Below are 17884 nucleotides of genomic sequence, written 5' to 3' on the forward strand. Positions count from 1 at the left end.
AGGCTAAATTCCCAAAGTTCTCACCAGAGGGAGTTTCTCTTCCACACATCCCCCCTCCTGCCTGAAACGCCTTCATTGGACTCCTTTGTTTACTTCCGTAACAAAAATACCTCACTATGTAACACTCGCACCCCCATTGGCTATCCTTCCAACACATTGTACGTGATAGGCTAAGGATCAGGACATCTAAGAGGTTGACCAATCAGAATCAGAATACCTTTATCCGTCCAGCAGAGAGTACATTTGCATTTGTTACAGCAAGAAAAGAGCAAAAGACAGCTTAATATTACCCAAAAATGTTAAAAACAAAAAATTCAAAAATAAATTAAAACTGCGGTCACAGACGTGCACACAGTTGTGGGCGGGCCTTCGCGTCCGAGCGCCTGTAGGGGAGGGTTGCCGGTCGCCCCGGCGTCAAGCAGACGCACGCGAGTCCTCCGAAATGAGCCGTTCATAATTTCTCAAATGTTCGTGTCCCGGAGTCCTTGGTCCTCCGGCAGCGACCCGGAAACGGATGTGGGCGCGCCGCCTCGAAGGAATACAAATTTCTGTAAAGGCTCGTCGACAATTGGTTAATCACGGAGGCTGTCTGGAGGAGCAGTAACCGTGGTGTGTGGTGCAGTGGGTTGTGCAGACTTTCGGCCCTTGACCGTTTGTTTACTCAATAGATGCATCTCCTCTGGATATTAGGCTATGTATCTTTTTAATACAACTGCTTTAATTGTGAGCCGACATTTACAGTGAGAAGAGCTGCTGAGGCAGAAAGCAGAACAGTGTGTCTAATATATATCTCTCAATAATATAAGTAACAGGCCAACATTACACACTTTATTTGTATGCTTTAGTAGATATCTACAAATAAACGGTTGATATTTTTGATGAAACCAAATAGTGCTTCACATCCTAACATATACAGTGGGGCAAAAAAGTATTTAGTCAGCCACCAATTGTGCAAGTTCTCCCACTTAAAAAGATGAGAGAGGCCTGTAATTTTCATCCTAGGTACACTTCAACTATGAGAGACAGAATGGGGGGAAAGAATCCAGGAAATCACATTGTAGGATTTTTAATGAATTAATTGGTAAATTCCTCGGTAAAATAAGTATTTGGTCACCTACAAACAAACAATATTTCTGGCTCTCACAGACCTGTAACTTCTTGTTCTTTAACTTCCTCCTCTGCCCTCCACTCGTTAACTGTATTAATGGCACATGTTTGAACTCGTTATCAGTATAAAAGACACCTGTCCACAACCTCAAACAGTCACACTCCAAACTCAACTATGGCCAAGACCAAAGAGCTGTCAAAGAACACCAGAAACAAAATTGTAGACCTGCACAAGGCTGGGAAGACTGCATCTGCAATAGGTAAGCAGCTTGGTGTGAAGAAATCAACTGTGGGAGCAATTATTAGAAAATGGAAGACATACAAGACCACTGATAATCTCCCTCGATCTGGGGCTCCACACAAGATCTCACCCCGTGGGGTCAAAATGATCACAAGAACGGTGAGCATAAATCCCAGAACCACACGGGGGGACCTAGTCAATGACCTGCAGAGAGCTGGAACCAAAGTAACAAAGGCTACCATCAGTAACACACTACGCCGCCAGGGACTCAAATCCTGCAGTGCCAGACGTGTCCCCCTGCTTAAGCCAGTACATGTCCAGGCCCGTCTGAACTTTGCTAGAGAGCATTTAGATGATCCAGAAGAGGATTGGGAGAATGTCATAAGGTCAGATGAAACCAAAATAGAACTTTTTGGTAAAAACCCAACAAGACGTGTTTGGAGGAGAAAGAATGCTGAGTTGCATCCAAAGAACACCATACCTACTGTGAAACATGGGGGTGGAAACATCATGCTTTGGGGCTGTTTTTCTGCAAAGGGACCAGGACGACTGATCCGTGTAAAGGAAAGAATGAATGGGGCCATGTATCGTGAGATTTTGAGTGACAACCTCCTTCCATCAGCAAGGGCATTGAAGATGAAACGTGGCTGGGTCTTTCAGCATGACAATGATCCCAAACACACCACACGGGCAACGAAGGAGTGGCTTCGTAAGAAGCATTTCAAGGTCCTGGAGTGGCCTAGCCAGTCTCCAGATCTCAACCCCATAGACAATATTTGGAGGGAGTTGAAAGTCTGTGTTGCCCAGCGACAGCCCCAAAACATCACTGCTCTAGAGGAGATCTGCATGGAGGAATGGGCCAAAATACCAGCAACAGTGTGTGAAAACCTTGTGAAGACTTACAGAAAACATTTGACCTCTGTCATTGCCAACAAAGGGTATTGAAAAAAAAAAGATTATCAAAGTATTGAGATGAACTTTTGTTATTGACCAAATACTTATTTTCCACCATAATTTGCAAATAAATTCTTTAAAAATTAGACAATGTGATTTTCTGGATTTTTTTTCCTCATTGTGTCTCTCATAGTTGAGGTATACATAGGATGAAAATTACAGGCCTCTCTCATCTTTTTAAGTGGGAGAACTTGCACAATTGGTGGCTGACTAAATACTTTTTTGCCCCACTGTACATGGCCTGTAGCCTGATATATATTACATGCTTTAAGACAGGTGTGGGGAACCTCCGGCCCCCGGGCCGTATACGGCCCGCGAGACAATTCGGTACGGCCCTCGAGGTAATTTATAAACACACGCAAAAAAGAAAAAAATTAGAGAAATCTAGACTGCAAAAAAATTAAACAAGCGAGTGCCTGTTTTTCCTGGCCACGGTCAGGGTCCTTGAACACAACACGAGCCTAACGTGTCATCACGTGGTATATGTCTCGTCTGACAGGGGTGCAGTTCTGACGGAGAGCACAAGAACGCGGCTCCGGCACTTCAGAAATTGCAGTACCCATAAGGAGCCGTACACATGCCGCAGTTTTTGCGTGGCTGTGTCTTTAGTTGAAAGCCCAGTGGCGATCTGTTCATCTGTCATACTGATCATACCGTCAATAACTTTGTTGTTATTAGCATCTGGTTAGCTAGCTATGCTAACGAATATAAGAAGCTTTTTCTACAACCAGTGAGGCACATCTTTATATGATCATTATAGTTATAAAAAAACAAGAGAATAAAGTAAACAGGTATAAAATACTATATGACAGTAAATAACAGTTGTTATTAATAAACAAGAATACAGTTTGAAAGGGGAGTGATTTGTAATATATCCATAAAGAAAAATTAATCTGATATCTGGATTAAGAGGTTGCTTTTTCTTTGCACAGCATGAAAGAAAGGCTAAATGAATCTGTGATTTTAGTATTTTTAAGCAGAGGTCAATAACTTGTATACGGCCCTCGGAGGATATTGTAAAAATTGAAATGGCCCTTGAGAGGAAAAAGGTTCCCCACCCCTGCTTTAAGAGCTGTTTGTGTGTGTTACGGAGTGTATATCTGTCTGTTGTAATTGCAGAGGGAGCTGCTGGACTAACACTCAACATCATTGCCGTGTGTGTGTGTGTGTGTGTGTGTGTGTGTGTGTGTGTGTGTGTGTGTGTGTGTGTGTGTGTGTGTGTGTGTGTGTGTGTGTGTGTGTGTGTGTGTGTGTGTGTGTGTGTGTGTGTGTGTGTGTGTGTGTGTGTGTGTGTGTGTGTGTGTGTGTGTGTGTGTGTGTGTGTGTGTGTGTGTGTGTGTGTGTGTGTGTGTGTGTGTGTGTGTGTGTGTGTGTGTGTGTGTGTGTGTGTGTGTGTGTGTGTGTGTGTGTGTGTGTGTGTGTGTGCGTGCTTATCTGACATCTAAATGTTGGAAAATGGTACCTTCTAGCCTGTGAGGTCCCTGTTCAAGTGACTGACTATTCATTCGCAATATGTAGCATCGCATTGGTTATGGGCTGAACTTGTCCTGGAATGGAAATTTTCCGGCCATTTCCCTAGGAGGCCTTTGCGAAAATGTGCAGAAAATGCATGGAAACTGCATATTTTTCAAAATGGCCAACTTTCTGAGGGCCGGGCCAAATGGAAGGCAATTTGAAATATGTCCACAATCATAAGAGCAATGTGTATACAATGTGTTGTGCATATTGGAACAACCATATGCGAGTAGTTTAGAGTAATTTGGACATGTAAATTCACTGTTAGCTTACGACCGCCCCGATTGAGCTAGCAACCATTGGCTTCTCAATTAAGCATGATATTGGATAGGGGCTGAACTTGTCCTGGATTGGAATTTTTCTGATCATTCCCCTAGGAGTACGCAAACATTTCCTTAAAATGCATGAAAAACGCACATTTTTAAAAATGGCCAACTTTGTCGGGGGCGGGGCTAATGGAAGTACATTCAAAATATGTCCGCCATTCCATGAGGATTGTCTGTGCCAACATTCGTGTGGTTCTGAGAAACTATATATATATGTGACCACACAATAGGGGGCGCTAGTGAGCAGTTTTTGTTATGAAATTACATTTTTCTTTTACATTCGCAAAAATGTCGTGGGCTTTGACGTGTGTCCCAAGTTTTCCATACAAAGCTCATTTTATGCTATTGCAATGTAAACAATTGTTATAGGCCACTCCCACATTCTGCATTTGTTCCGAAACTTTAAACGTCAGTTCATAGTCACCCCCTGAGTATGTCTAAAAAAAGATTGTTTAATTTCGTCCATCTGTTCTTGATTTATAAATTGGTGGTGTTTTTGGCACCCCCTATAGTCCAAAATGAAAATGCTTTGGTGTGGCTATTCCCCAACACAGACTGAACATATGCACCCAAATCTGTGGTGAATGGATACATTGTTGATGAGTTATGAGCATTTATTTCTAAGCCACACCTTTTTGCTAATATGTTTTGATTAATGGCGGCCATATTTATTAACTGAACATGCTCATTTCCTGCTGTAATGTGTGTGACCCTCCACCGATGCTGTATACTAATATTGGTGTTGATAAACAGAAAATTGAAATGTAGGATAATATTTCACTGTTTTTAACATGATGCTAATAAAAAAAAAAATCAAAGTAGGCGGAGCTTAGGGGTTCAAGAGGACTTTATGCAGAGCAGGTCCATCCGGATAAGTTTGTACAATTTCAGGTCCATCTGACTGACGGTGCGACTATGTAAATTGTTCAAACATTTTTCACATATAAGTGGCGCTAGCGAGCATGTTGGACATTTTTAACCCATCGACTCCAGATTGTCGAATTTTTCACCGGCCCTGCCGTCCGTGCAGAATTTCGCTGCATAAATGGCGTCGTAAAGCCCTCTAATTCAAGATTTACCAGCAGAGGAATAATAATAGGAATCCTACGAATAACAATAGGTCTTCGCACACTTCGTGCTCAGGCCCTAATAATTCTAAGCATTACAATAGGTCTTCGCACACTTCGTGCTCAGGCCCTAATTACGCTATTTACAAAATACACATCCTGTAACAGTTGTGAGATATAGCAGCCAGGTATATATTGCATAGCTACTAATGGCACATATATATATATGTGTTATAGCATAGTCTTCCCAACAGAGCTGGCCAGTTTTTGAGGATGGAACAACTTCACACACACATATAGGGAGGCTAGACCTATACAATTCATTTATTTTGGTTTATAAATTAATGTCAAGACATTTATGTTATTGATTTCTGAAGCACTTTCTAAATAATAAAAAGAGAGTTCATATGTATTTACTGCATGTATGCATTGATGAAAAATAAGCCATGTGCAGTAATATAGAAAATTGAGGATGCAACGCATTGGTATGAATCGTGATGCATCGGGATATCGAATTGAATCCAATCGTTGACATGATAATCGTAATCGAATCGTGAGACCAGTGAAGATGCACTGCCCTAGTATACACTCATAAAAATACAAGTTAATCTGGCACTATATACAGACAAAATTGTAATAAAGGAGCTGTCATGTGAACATATGGTACTTCTTGCCGCTAGTGATGCTTCAACTTTTCAACAACTGAGAATAAAGTAATAGAAGAGCTGATATTGCTGGTTTCTGGCCCCCTGGAGTTATACACCACTTGAGCTACAGAAAACGGACAGCTCAATTTTTTATCGTGGTGCACTGATAATAATTTCCTCTATTTTAATCTACAGTCTGCTCTCCGTAGCTGTGTGATTCAGTCGGCTATTCTCTGCAAGAGATTTTTTCATTTACTTCTATAACCGTTGAAAGCCTAATTTCATTATGTAAATGAAATAAATGGAATGAGCGAAAGATAATTGAACGGAATCCCTGAGAGCATGCATTTTAAATTGTTAATCACAGAACCACCTCACAGTTCATTGCAGCAGAAATAAAACTTCCCAAAACAATTTGTATAGCCATCGCTATGTGACTGCTGTGTTTAGTTGGAACAGAGGTTTTGCGTTAATATTTATTTTGACTTTGCCCATTTACAAATTGTATTAAAACTCGACAAGATCCTTGATGTTCAGCCTTGCTTTTCCTTTGGGATACCGAAAGTCATAAGCTACAGTATAAAAAGGACAATTATAATGTCGCTGTTGTTTTCTTTTTCATACACAGAACTCTCATGCCTATAGCTGCTTTCAGGCGTACAGTACTTTAGAGTCCTGCTGTGCATGTTACAGTGGTACATTAAAGCAGTGGTTCCCAACCTTTTTTCCCAAGAGCCCCCCCAAATGACTCCTGTTGGAAGTTGCCCCCCCCCACGCACACACACACACAAGGGGAGGGGGGGGCGCAACAGCGGTAATTCAAGTTTAAAAGTCTCAAAATGCTACAACTACTGTCACAAACTGGATGAATGATGTATTTTGTTAAAGGAGGATTAAAGCGTAATTAAGGAGCACTATTGGAGTGACTTTGATGGTTATTGGACTGTTTAAAACACATCCTCAAAGTAAGCCGAATGTTGCCGATGTGTTTATGTGGATTCAAAAGTCGTAAATAATCTACAAAATGGAGGAGACAAATCTGATCGGAGCAACTGTGACAAATAATCCAACTGAAACCGGCATGGACAATGACTATGTTTTTAAAAATGCGCTTATCCAGAAAAGCCTGGTTTGGACACTTAACGCGCAGAAGAAACATTTATATTAAAGACAAATTATACATTTCTGTCTTTGTATGCCTTTAATAGCTACTAACTTGAATTTGTATTCAAATTAATTAATCAATTAGGTTGGGAACCACTGCATTAAAGAGTCCCATGGCTCCTGGAGTGGAGTGCACCAGCTGGGCGTAAAAAAGTAGGGCTTAACTCTAACGTCGGGCTTAGCTACGTCCGACTTAGTGATTCGAATTTACACCGAGTGCACCAAGCCTGACTAGTCTCGGGCGTGGCTGCGCCTGGTCTTAAGATGCGCGTCCACGTGAATACACGCGAAACAGTAATTGTTGCCAAGCAACGCCATTTTACCATTTTACAGACTCAGAGGACCGCAGAGAAGAGGGAATTCCCACACCCACAGCGTCAGCGATGACTCAAGGGGATTCCCAAATGGCCACAACCCGAAAGAGAAAGAGGGATTTGTCAGAGCTACAGCGGGAACTGACGGAGAAATAAATCGTCCGTGTGGAGGTGGAGACCGTCAAATTGAGAGCAGAACACGAAAAAATTGAGCTGGAGAAGGAGAAATTGAGACTCCAAATAATCATTCTTAAGAATCAGCTACTAATCACTGAAGAAGACAACGTGTTCACCATTCTGTAATCATGTTGTAGGCCTACTTGTTTTTATCTCAATTTCATTTTAATAGTTCTCCAAAATGTTGTTATTTAATGTTCTTGTGTGTGTTCTTTGAATAAAATAGGCCTAATGAAAATATGTGGTCACAAAGGGAGCTTATTGAAATGCAATTGCAAAAAAACAGCGTTTATATTACAAATATATAGGTCTATTATAGGTTGTTTATTATATGATTGCGGGTAAGTCGTCCACCGATATCTTCACGGATGCCAGCAGGAGCCACAGGGTTCTCATCCGCCTCCAGTACCAATTCTCCTTGCATCGGAAGGGGGATTCTCTTTTTCACACAGATGTTCTGCTGCACCGCAGTGGCATCAATGATCACGCAGACGCGCTCAGGGTGCATTCGCATTTCACTGTGGAGGCAGTGAAACCTACAAAAAAAAGCAAAAAACAATTTAGCCTATATCTAGGCTACATTAAAAGGCTGGCCTTTTATATATTATAAAAATGTCTTACTAACCTACGTTTGAGCACTCCAATGCAGCGCTCTACAATGTTCCTCGTTTGTGTATGCTTCTCGTTATAGCGGCGCTCTTGTGCAGTTCTCTCTGCGATGACAGGTGTCATTAGCCAGCGCTTCAGAGGGTATCCACTGTCTCCGAGAAGAAGACCATTCACTCTCCCTGCCTCAAATTCCCGTTGAAGGGTGCTCTCTCTCAGGATGCGAGCATCATGGGTCGACCCAGGACTCTTGCAACGAGGTCGACAATGCCCATGTCCGAGTTGCACAACATTTGAACATTTATAGAATGGTAACCCTTTCTATTAACATACAAATACTCATGTTCAGAGGGGGCCTGAATGCGAACATGAGTACCGTCGATGCATCCGACAATACCAGGTATACCTGATTTTAACAACAAATCTTGCCTGGATTTCGCTGCTTCTTCTTGTGTGGGTAGGTGAATATAGTTCCTAAGGCGGTGCTGGAGGGCCAATGAAACTTGTCTTATAGCCCAACATGCAGTTGTGCGATGAACATTAATCATGTCTCCCACAGTATTTTGAAAGGCCCCGTTCGCGTAGAATCTGAGCGCAATCAACACCTGCAAGGTTGGGGAGAGCGCAGCGTTTCGGTCTGATCCGTGCTGGAGTTGAGGGGAGATCTCCTCGATTAAAGCAAAAAGGGCTTGTCTGCCGAAACGAAACCTCTCTATCAGTTCACTGTCTGAATAGATGTCCAGTGGGTTTGTTCGATCACGGACGTCTCTTTCTCTTCTTAATGCCCTTTCATTGTTAAACATGTAAACAAGACGCCCTGCCATCGTTAATATCCTTCTTGCCTGTTTTACATTACTATGGATACTAGTCTGTCTTTCCGATTTACGCCTGCTCCATACTAGGCGTAAAAGTTACACCCGGGCGCAACGCATACAGGACTTAAGTCTAAGTGGTGCACTAGTCATAACTTTAGTTTGGTCTTAACCTTCGGTTCTACGTCGGACGTAGAGTTACGCCCAGCTTACGCCCAGCTGGTGCACTCCACTCCTGATGCTAGAAGATAGAGGGACTTGATGGTTTTGAACTTATATATTTTGTACCGATGTGCTACCACTTTGTCTCAAGGGAAATGTCTGAGAAATTCTGAAATCATTGTGAAGGTCAAATGATGGTTTACTCGCTTTGTTTTACATAGCATATCTTTGGGGTATTCCAGGATCCGTGTTATAAGACACAGATAAAAATGTATCACGTCAGCTTTATACAGCCAATTGAAATAAATGTTGGTATTATCAGCTACTACTTTAGATAGATTTGGTTTGGGTAAAAATGTTTAGTATATTCTTTATGTATATGCAAACACTATATATCATAGTACATATTTTTACTTGCACTCTGTTGCTAACTTTTGTTATATATACAGTAGTCTGTTGTGACAAGAATATATGTGAATTTAAATGTAATACCGTGATACTATTCATTATTAATACTTCTTTCATTCTTTTTTTTTCTAGGACGTTGTCTGGGGATTGAACTCCTTGTTTACTGTAAGTTTTGCATTTTTTTAAATCTATTAACATGGATTTGTTGTTTAAAGATAAACTGCCTAAATATTATAGAGACCGGTTAAATGGCCAGAACATATATCATTTGTGCAGATTTTAGAAAAATAAATGTTAAACCTATATCTTTGAATGCAGTTTTCCATAAAATCTAAAAAATAAAAGGAAAGTATTAATTAGAACCCCCTATCGTTGACACAAAGTATTGAACTGAATCACATGAGTGTGGTATGTAGGTTAAATCAATGATTGAGTCCAAGCACTGATTATGTCGCTCTTTAAACCTGAAATAATACAATCATTTTAGACATTAGGGAAATTGTCTTTCTCATTATGAACAACACTTTGAGACGTAATGGAAATAGCAACGCATTATGGTTGTGTAAATGCCTCCCCAGCTGGTTCTGGATGTCCCTTCTTGCTCATTCATACAGTGATTCATTACAGATTATTTGGAAGATTAAGATAACAAATCAGATTTTAAGTTATGGTAAAGGACCACATGTGGAAATGTTTAATCGTTCAGAATACAATTTAAATATTGACAAGCTAAAGGATTTAATTATGTGAAAATGACTGCGAACATGCTTTCAAATATCAAATGGAATGGAGGATATGTTACAATCTTGTTAATGAACAGGACATTTGTCTGATTAATTAAACATTTGGATGCCAAAGCAACCGTAAATAAGCAGCTGAAAGGAATGAGATTATTTAGTTTGGCCCAGATAGGCATACTTTGCTAACCTCAAGCTTGCATAAATCCATTATCGATCAAATTTACCCAGAAGTCATCACTGGCTCTGATAATAATGATGATGGTAATCTGCATTGATGTGTGGTCATGCCCTAAATATCACCTCCTAATAAGGATACAAACTCTCAGGCCTTCCTCTTCTTTTATCTCTAATAACACTCCACTTGCCAGTCTCTACGGCAACATCATCATTATAATGCTTTCTTTTTCCCCACTTGCAGAATCCAGGGTGACATTGCAGACTGCAAATAGTGCTGAATGGGCAATATCTTCCTCTGCAGTTGGTTTTTTGGAAACAAAATGTGCCTTACAGATAGGATTATTGACCTATGCAAAGTTCTCTAATAAGAAGACAAAGCGTTTTGCGTTCATGATTAATGACTTTCATGACTCGCTATTAGGGCTGTAACGATATATTGAATATCGCGATATCGCGGTAAATAAACGTCTCAATACCGTCGTGAGACTGACAAAATCTACCGCGGTTTTTTTTTTTTTTTAAATAATAATAATTTGTCATCTGTCAATAAGCCTCACCTTCTTGGCAAAAACTGTATTGTTTTTGAAGTGGTGGAGAGACAATGCACAGTTTTACCCACTGCTATCACCCATGGCCAAAGCATATCTCTCTGTCCCAGCAACATCAGTACCAAGCAAGCGAGCTTTTTCCACAGCAGGGGATATTGTAAACGCCCAAACATCCCAGCTTCTACCTGGAAATGTGGACATGCTCATATTCCTAAAAGATAACCTTGATGATGCTGAGTGAGTGAGTTAGAGTTGAGTTACTAGAAAAACTAAAGTGAAACTTGATTTATTCTATTGCAGGGTCTGATTATTATATTGTTGACACTTTAAAATACTACTATCCTACTAAAATGCTGTACAAATCAGATTTATTATTTATCAAAGAAAAAAAATTCACATTTTTTTTCCTTTATTTTTCAATATCGAGATAAATATCGTACCGTGGACTTTTTATCGTGATATTATCATACCGTGAGTTTTTGGTATTGTTACATCCCTACTCGCTATTCTTCAACTTTTTCTCGATAACACTTTTCTGTCCTCACGTCGTCTTCTCTATCCAGGACCTGTTGAACTTTGATGACCCTTTGAACATCGATGCAGCAGAACATCATCTGAGAGACAAGGTGAGGCTTTACTGACACATCCAGGGCGATTGTCATCTCCGATTCTGTTTTAGCGTCACACATAAATTAAGCGTAACCAGTGACAGCAGCCGATTCACTTGTGAAGCCTTTTCAGAGTTCTTAGATATGCTTATCGTCTCCAAATGCATACACATACAACTTCATTTTCTGCTGCAGCTGTCAGTGCGCACTACTTATGTTTGTAGGTAGAATTATGTGATATTGAGTGGATAGGGCTTTTATCTGGTGAAGTGGGATGAAGACAAGGCACACAATGGCTGTGATAGTGTGCATATAACATAGTTAACATTTTTAACAAAAGTAGGTGCCCATACATGACTATTTTATTGTATACCACAACCGCACACTACATATTCAAATCAGCAGCCGAAGCAAATTCTCGACTTCCCCCACACTTCAAAAATGTTTTTATATATACTGTATATGTTGTGTGTTAACATTATGTTTCTTTTTGTGCTTTTAAAATGGCGCACAAATGAGTTCTAAACCGAAGAATAAGTGCTCTCCCCGGCTCCGATTAACTCAAATTATTTTAAATGAGTTTCTGGTTAGACTTCTTATATACGGTCTGTGGTTAACAAAAGTGTTAGGGCTGTACAAGGGCGTGGAATCAAATGCACGATGCAGAGACAAACAAAGTATCAAAATAAAGTGTGTAGACAGGTCATAACACACTGAATACATAAAGCAACACAACAAAAACTACTAATACACTAATCCAGTGGTTCTCAAACTTTTTCTGTCAGGCCCCCCCTTTGGAGAAAAAAAAAAAGTCGGGCCCCCCCAACACACATAGTCAGGCTCAGTGGTGGCGCCAGAGACTTATTTTGGGGGTGCTGTCGGGTAGCTTGACGTTTCATAGAGGGTGCTCAAACATTTAGGGTTTCCCATTAATGTACCGGTCGCTACAGTGGAATTTTCTACTGCAACACTCCCCACACACATATACACAGTGTTCCCGCAACTGTTACAACGAAGGCTTGATAATCAGCTCACGGCATATAGGTGTAAGCAGGGGTCAAGTGCTATTTGTATAGGTAGTGTGTGGACCTCACATAGGGGGGTCCGGGGCAAGCTCCCCCGGCAAGATTTATTTTTAAATATTGAAGTTAAAAGCATTAATCTGGTGCACTTTGAGAGCAAAATGAAGAGACCTATGGATACATCTCTCAACACCCATATGAAACAGAACTGTAAACAGATTTACTTTTTCTTTATGGATATTTTACAAATCACCCTTTTAAACTTTATTCTTGTTTTGCTGTCATATAGTATGTCATAGCTGTTTTTCATTTATTCTCTTATTTTTTTATAACTATAATGATCATATAAATGTGTGCCTCGGAAATAATTGTTTACATTAATGCTGACCAAAACGTTTGAGACCCACTGAGATAACACTGAGAGAGTCCTTTAGCTCACTGAGTCTCTCAGTCTGACAGGAGAGGACTCTCCTCCACTTTGTTGTTGAAAAAACTCCTTATATCCGTTATATCCGCTAGCACCAGAAGCTAACAACAACGATCTCCGGTACCGGTGTGCTCTCTCTCTCGCTCGCGCACACAAAATGGCTTGTTCCACACACACAGAGCCGAGCTTTAATGAAACAGAGAGACCCAGACGTAATAGTACTGTACTGCATCATATTATTTTCGAATCAATAATTAAAAAAATTATGATTTTTTTTTTTTTTTTTATATAACCATTTTTCCTCCTGGTCTCTCGCGCCCCCCCTGGCATGCCTCTGCGCCCCCCAAGGGGGGCGCGCCCCGCACTTTGAGAATCACTGCACTAATCTAACTATATGGACGATAACTCTATGGACAATGACAAAAGGATCTTACGCTGGAAGGCTTGGAACACACAAGACAATCTGGCAACGAGACAGGGGAAGACGAGAACTATATATACTAGACCGACAACACCAGGTGAAGACAATTAGACAATCACAACCGTGGGAAAACAGACAAGGCAGGAAACGTACTTTAGACACATGAGGGTAGACAAGACTATCAAAAATAAAACCGGAACCTACCTAAACACATAACATGAAACCTAAACTAGGGAACAATCTTAGCATGGAACGTTGGATGAACCCGTAGTGACCTGGGCAGACGGAGACGGACAGATACAGCATTGATTATTTTAGTGACAGGAAATGGACCCACAAATCTTGGAGCAAGCTTCTTTGACAAGACCCTGAGTGGCAGATCCTTTGTGGACAACCACACCCGCTGCCCCGGTCTGTATGTAGGTGCCGCCCGCCGCCGTTAATCCGCCACCGTCTTCATCCGAGCCGAATTCCTCAGGAGGACCCGACGAGCTGCAGCCCAGACACGGTGGCATCTTCTGACTAAGGCGTGAGCAGATGGCACCACCACCTCCTTCTCAGTTTCTGAGAATAGAGGAGGCTGATAGCCAAAGACACAGTGAAAGGGAGACAGACCGGTAGCAGAGGTGGGCAAAGAGTTGCGTGCATACTCCACCCATTTCAGATGCTCGCTCCAGGTTGCAGGGTTCTGAGAAACCAGGCAGCGCAGGCACGTTTCCAGCTCCTGATTCAGCCGTTCCGTCTGTCCGTTGGACTGGGGATGATAACCTGAGGTGAGGCTGACGGACGCTCCCAGGAGCGTGCAAAACTCCTTCCAGAACCTGGAGGAAAACTGAGGACCTCGATCCGACACAATGTCTCTGGGAATACCATGAATACGGACAACATGAGTCAATAACGCCTGAGCAGTCTCTTTAGCTGACGGCAACTTTGGCATGGCAATAAAATGGACCATCTTAGATAACCTGTCCACTACAGTGAGGACAGTGGTGTTACCCTTGGATGGAGGAAGACCTGTGACAAAATCCAACGAAATGTCAGACCAGGGCCTGCTGGGAACGGGGAGAGGCTGCAGCAGTCCCATCTGTGATTTTGATGAAGTCTTCTTCCTGGCACAAACTACACAGGCAGCCACATATTCGGATACATCCTTAACCAAGGAAGGCCACCAAAATCTCTGTCGAACAACGAATACGGTCCGCTTGACCCCTGGATGACAAGTGAGCAGTAATGTGTGAGACCAATGAATAACCTGTGACTGCATGGATTCAGGCACGAATAGCCTGTCCAATGGACAGTCACTAGGTTTCGGCCCCTCACCATTGACACGTTTCACCTGATCTACTATAGGCCATGTCACCACCCCAACCACACGGGAGAGTGGAAGGATTGGCTCTGGATCCTTGGCCATGGGCTCTGGGTCATGGAGGCGTGAGAGGACGTCAGGTTTGCCATTCTTGGACCCAGGTCTGAAAGACAATGTAAAGTCAAAACGGTTAAAAAAAAGTTGCCGCCTGGCGTGAGTTCAACCTCTTAGCTTTGCAGATGTATTGAAGGTTCTTGTGGTCGGTCCAAACCAAGAACGGCTGTGGCGCCCCCTCAAGCCAGTAGCCAGTGCCTCCACTCCTTCAGAGCCATCTTGACTGCCAACAGCTCTCGGTTTCCGACGTCGTAGTTTCTCTCTGCGGGAGATAGTTTGCGAGACAAAAAGGCACAAGGATGCATCTTATGATCCCCAGCCGCTCTCTGTGAGAGAATGGCCCCCACCCCATCATTGGAGGCATCCACCTCTACAACAAACTGTCGTTCAGGATCAGGAACAGTCAGTATGGGAGCTGTGGTAAACCTTATTTTTAACTCATTAAAAGCCTCCTCGGCCCTGAGGCCCCACACACAGTTAACCCCTGGTGAGGTCAGTGCATGAAGGGGAGCAGCAACAGAGCTAAAGTTCCTAATAAATCGTCTGTAGAAATTAGCAAACCCCAAAAACTGCTGTACCTTCTGGGGGTGGCCCAGTCTGCCACTGCACTGACCTTTGCAGGGTCCATCAGGATTTGTCCAGGAGAAATGATGAACGCCAGGAATGAGACCGTTGATGCATGGAACTCACACTTCTCTGCTTTTACGAACAGGTGATTATCCAGTAGGCACTGTAGTACTTGGTGGACATGTTGCACATGAGTCTCCTTATCAGGAGAGAAGATTAAAATGTCATCCAAATACACAAAGACAAACACGTTCAAAAACTCCCTGAGTACATCATTGACCAGCGCCTGGAAAACTGCTGGGGCGTTAGTTAACCCGAAAGGCATTACGAGGTACTCGTAATGTCCTGTTGGGGTATCAAATCCAGTTTTCCACTCATCCCCCTCCCTTATTCTTACCAGATGATAAGTGTTGCGTAAATCCAGTTTTGTGAACACTTTAGCATCCTGCAATAGGTCAAAAGCAGAGTCAATGAGAGGGAGGGGGTATCTGTTTTTTACCGTGATGTCATTCAGTGGACTGTAATCGATGCAGGGACGGAGAGAACCATCTTTTTTCTTCACAAAGAAGAAGCCCGCTCCGGCAGGAGAGGAAGACGGTCGGACGAGTCCTGCCTTGAGTGAGGTGTCGATGTAATCCTTCATGGACCCCTTTTCTGGAGCTGACAGGGAGTACAGACGGCCCTTGGGAATCGTGAATCCTGGCAACAAGTCTATAGCACAATCATAAGGCCGATGGGGTGGTAGTGCACTTGCCCTAGCTTTACTAAAGACTTCCTTTAGATCATGATAACATGTGGGGACCTTTGATAAATCAGGGTAATCAGAAAAATAGTCAGAAAGAGGTTCGTTGTGACAGTCTGCTTTAGAAGTGGAGATTTTCCTCAGTATCAACTTACTCTGATTATGTACACACTTCTGTTTACACAACATTCCCCACTCTTGTACTTTCCCTGACCGCCAATCAATGACAGGATTGTGCAAAAGTAACCAAGGGTAACCTAAAATGATCGGGTGTTGAGCTGATTTAAACACATGAAAAACTATGTTCTCAACATGAGTGTCATTGATTGTCATTTTTACAGGTGTGGTGCAATGAGTCACTGGGAATAGTAGGCGCCCATCTAACGCGTTCACTTTTAACGGCGAAGGTAATGGCGTCAACGTCAGGTTAGACCTAAGAGCTAGCTCTTTATCCAAAAAACTCTCATTGGCTCCAGAATCTACAAGTGCCCCCTGTTCAATAACCTGATTACCTTCACATAGCATAACTTGAGTTAATGTGCGTGGAGGGAAGTCAAAAAAGTCAGATTGGCTCACCAGTAGTAGTAGTACCCTTTCACCGGCGAGCCTGTTCTTTTACTGGACACATGGCTTGTTGATGCCCCTGTTGACCGCACTAGGCGGCGACGTCGTCGTTCCTCCGGTGAGATTATGGCCCTGCCGAGCTGCATCAGCTCCTCCGAGTCAATGGGGGGCGCTGTGGCCTCTGAAGCAGGTGGCGAGCCGAATGATGTCCTCCGGACAGGATGAACAGCTGTTGAGAACCCTCTGGTTCCGCTGGAAGAAACGGCAGTCTTCTTTCTTTCTCTATCTCTCTCACAGATGCGATTGTCAATCTTAATAGCAGCCGCTACCATACTTTCTAAGTCTGTGGGAGGATCCATAAGCAATACATGATCCTTAATTTTCTCTGATAGTCCGTTCCGAAATATGTCCCTTAACGCTGAATCATTCCAATCGCAATCAATAGCCATAGTGCGGAACTCAATTGCATAATCCGCCACTTGGCGTTGATTTTGCTGGATGTATGTCAAATTCTGCGCGCTCTCTACAGCTGGTGTGTGATGTGCAAACACTCTTTTAAACGAGTTGATGAACTGAGAGACAGAGTTGCAAGTTGCAGAATTTTTCTCCCACTCCGCCGTAGCCCATGCAGCCGCACGGCCGGACAGATGAGAAATGATAAATGCAATCTGAGCATAATCAGAGCTATATATGTAGGGCATTAACTTAAAGTGTAGATCACACTGAGTCAGAAAGGATCTACAGTCATTGGAATCTCCGGAAAACTTATCTGGAGGGGCCAAGCGAGGCAACGGGACAGCATGAGATCCAGGAAGCGGCGCCGCTGTATTAGGAGGGGCTGCCAGCTGTTGAGGATGAGCCGCAGCATCAGGTAATGCCGGAGCAGTGGCACCGGCGTCCAGGTGTGCCAGCACACGATGCACCGCCTCTGCCATGTCGCTGATTTGGGTGTTGACCGAGGCTTGGAGTCCATGTTGCTGCTCCACCAGGTCCCTCAATGCCTGGTGTATGACAGAGAACTTCTCCTCATGATGGTGTAGACCAGGGGTGGCCAACCAGTCAGAGGTTAAGAGCCACATTTCTTCTCTGTTACTGCAAAGAGCCACATCAGACACACAGTCATTGATACCGCTTGTTTCGGTTTTTTG

The 17884-nt window shown here is 42.7% G+C and overlaps 1 protein-coding gene across 3 annotated transcripts in view; it reads left to right on the forward strand.

Annotated features, from left to right (window-relative positions):
* The window catches only part of ube2f (ubiquitin-conjugating enzyme E2F (putative)), a 103413-nt gene that overhangs the window by 45746 nt on the left and 39783 nt on the right, over window positions 1–17884 (forward strand). For all 3 annotated transcript variants that reach the window (XM_034110077.1, XM_034110078.2, XM_071206989.1), the window contains 2 exons: window positions 9633–9665; window positions 11529–11591. In XM_034110077.1, the coding sequence (XP_033965968.1) occupies window positions 9633–9665; window positions 11529–11591 (96 nt within the window). The remainder of the gene's footprint in view (window positions 1–9632; window positions 9666–11528; window positions 11592–17884) is intronic.

This window comes from Pseudochaenichthys georgianus, chromosome 21 (assembly GCF_902827115.2).
Source record: "Pseudochaenichthys georgianus chromosome 21, fPseGeo1.2, whole genome shotgun sequence".
Classification (NCBI taxonomy): domain Eukaryota; kingdom Metazoa; phylum Chordata; class Actinopteri; order Perciformes; family Channichthyidae; genus Pseudochaenichthys; species Pseudochaenichthys georgianus.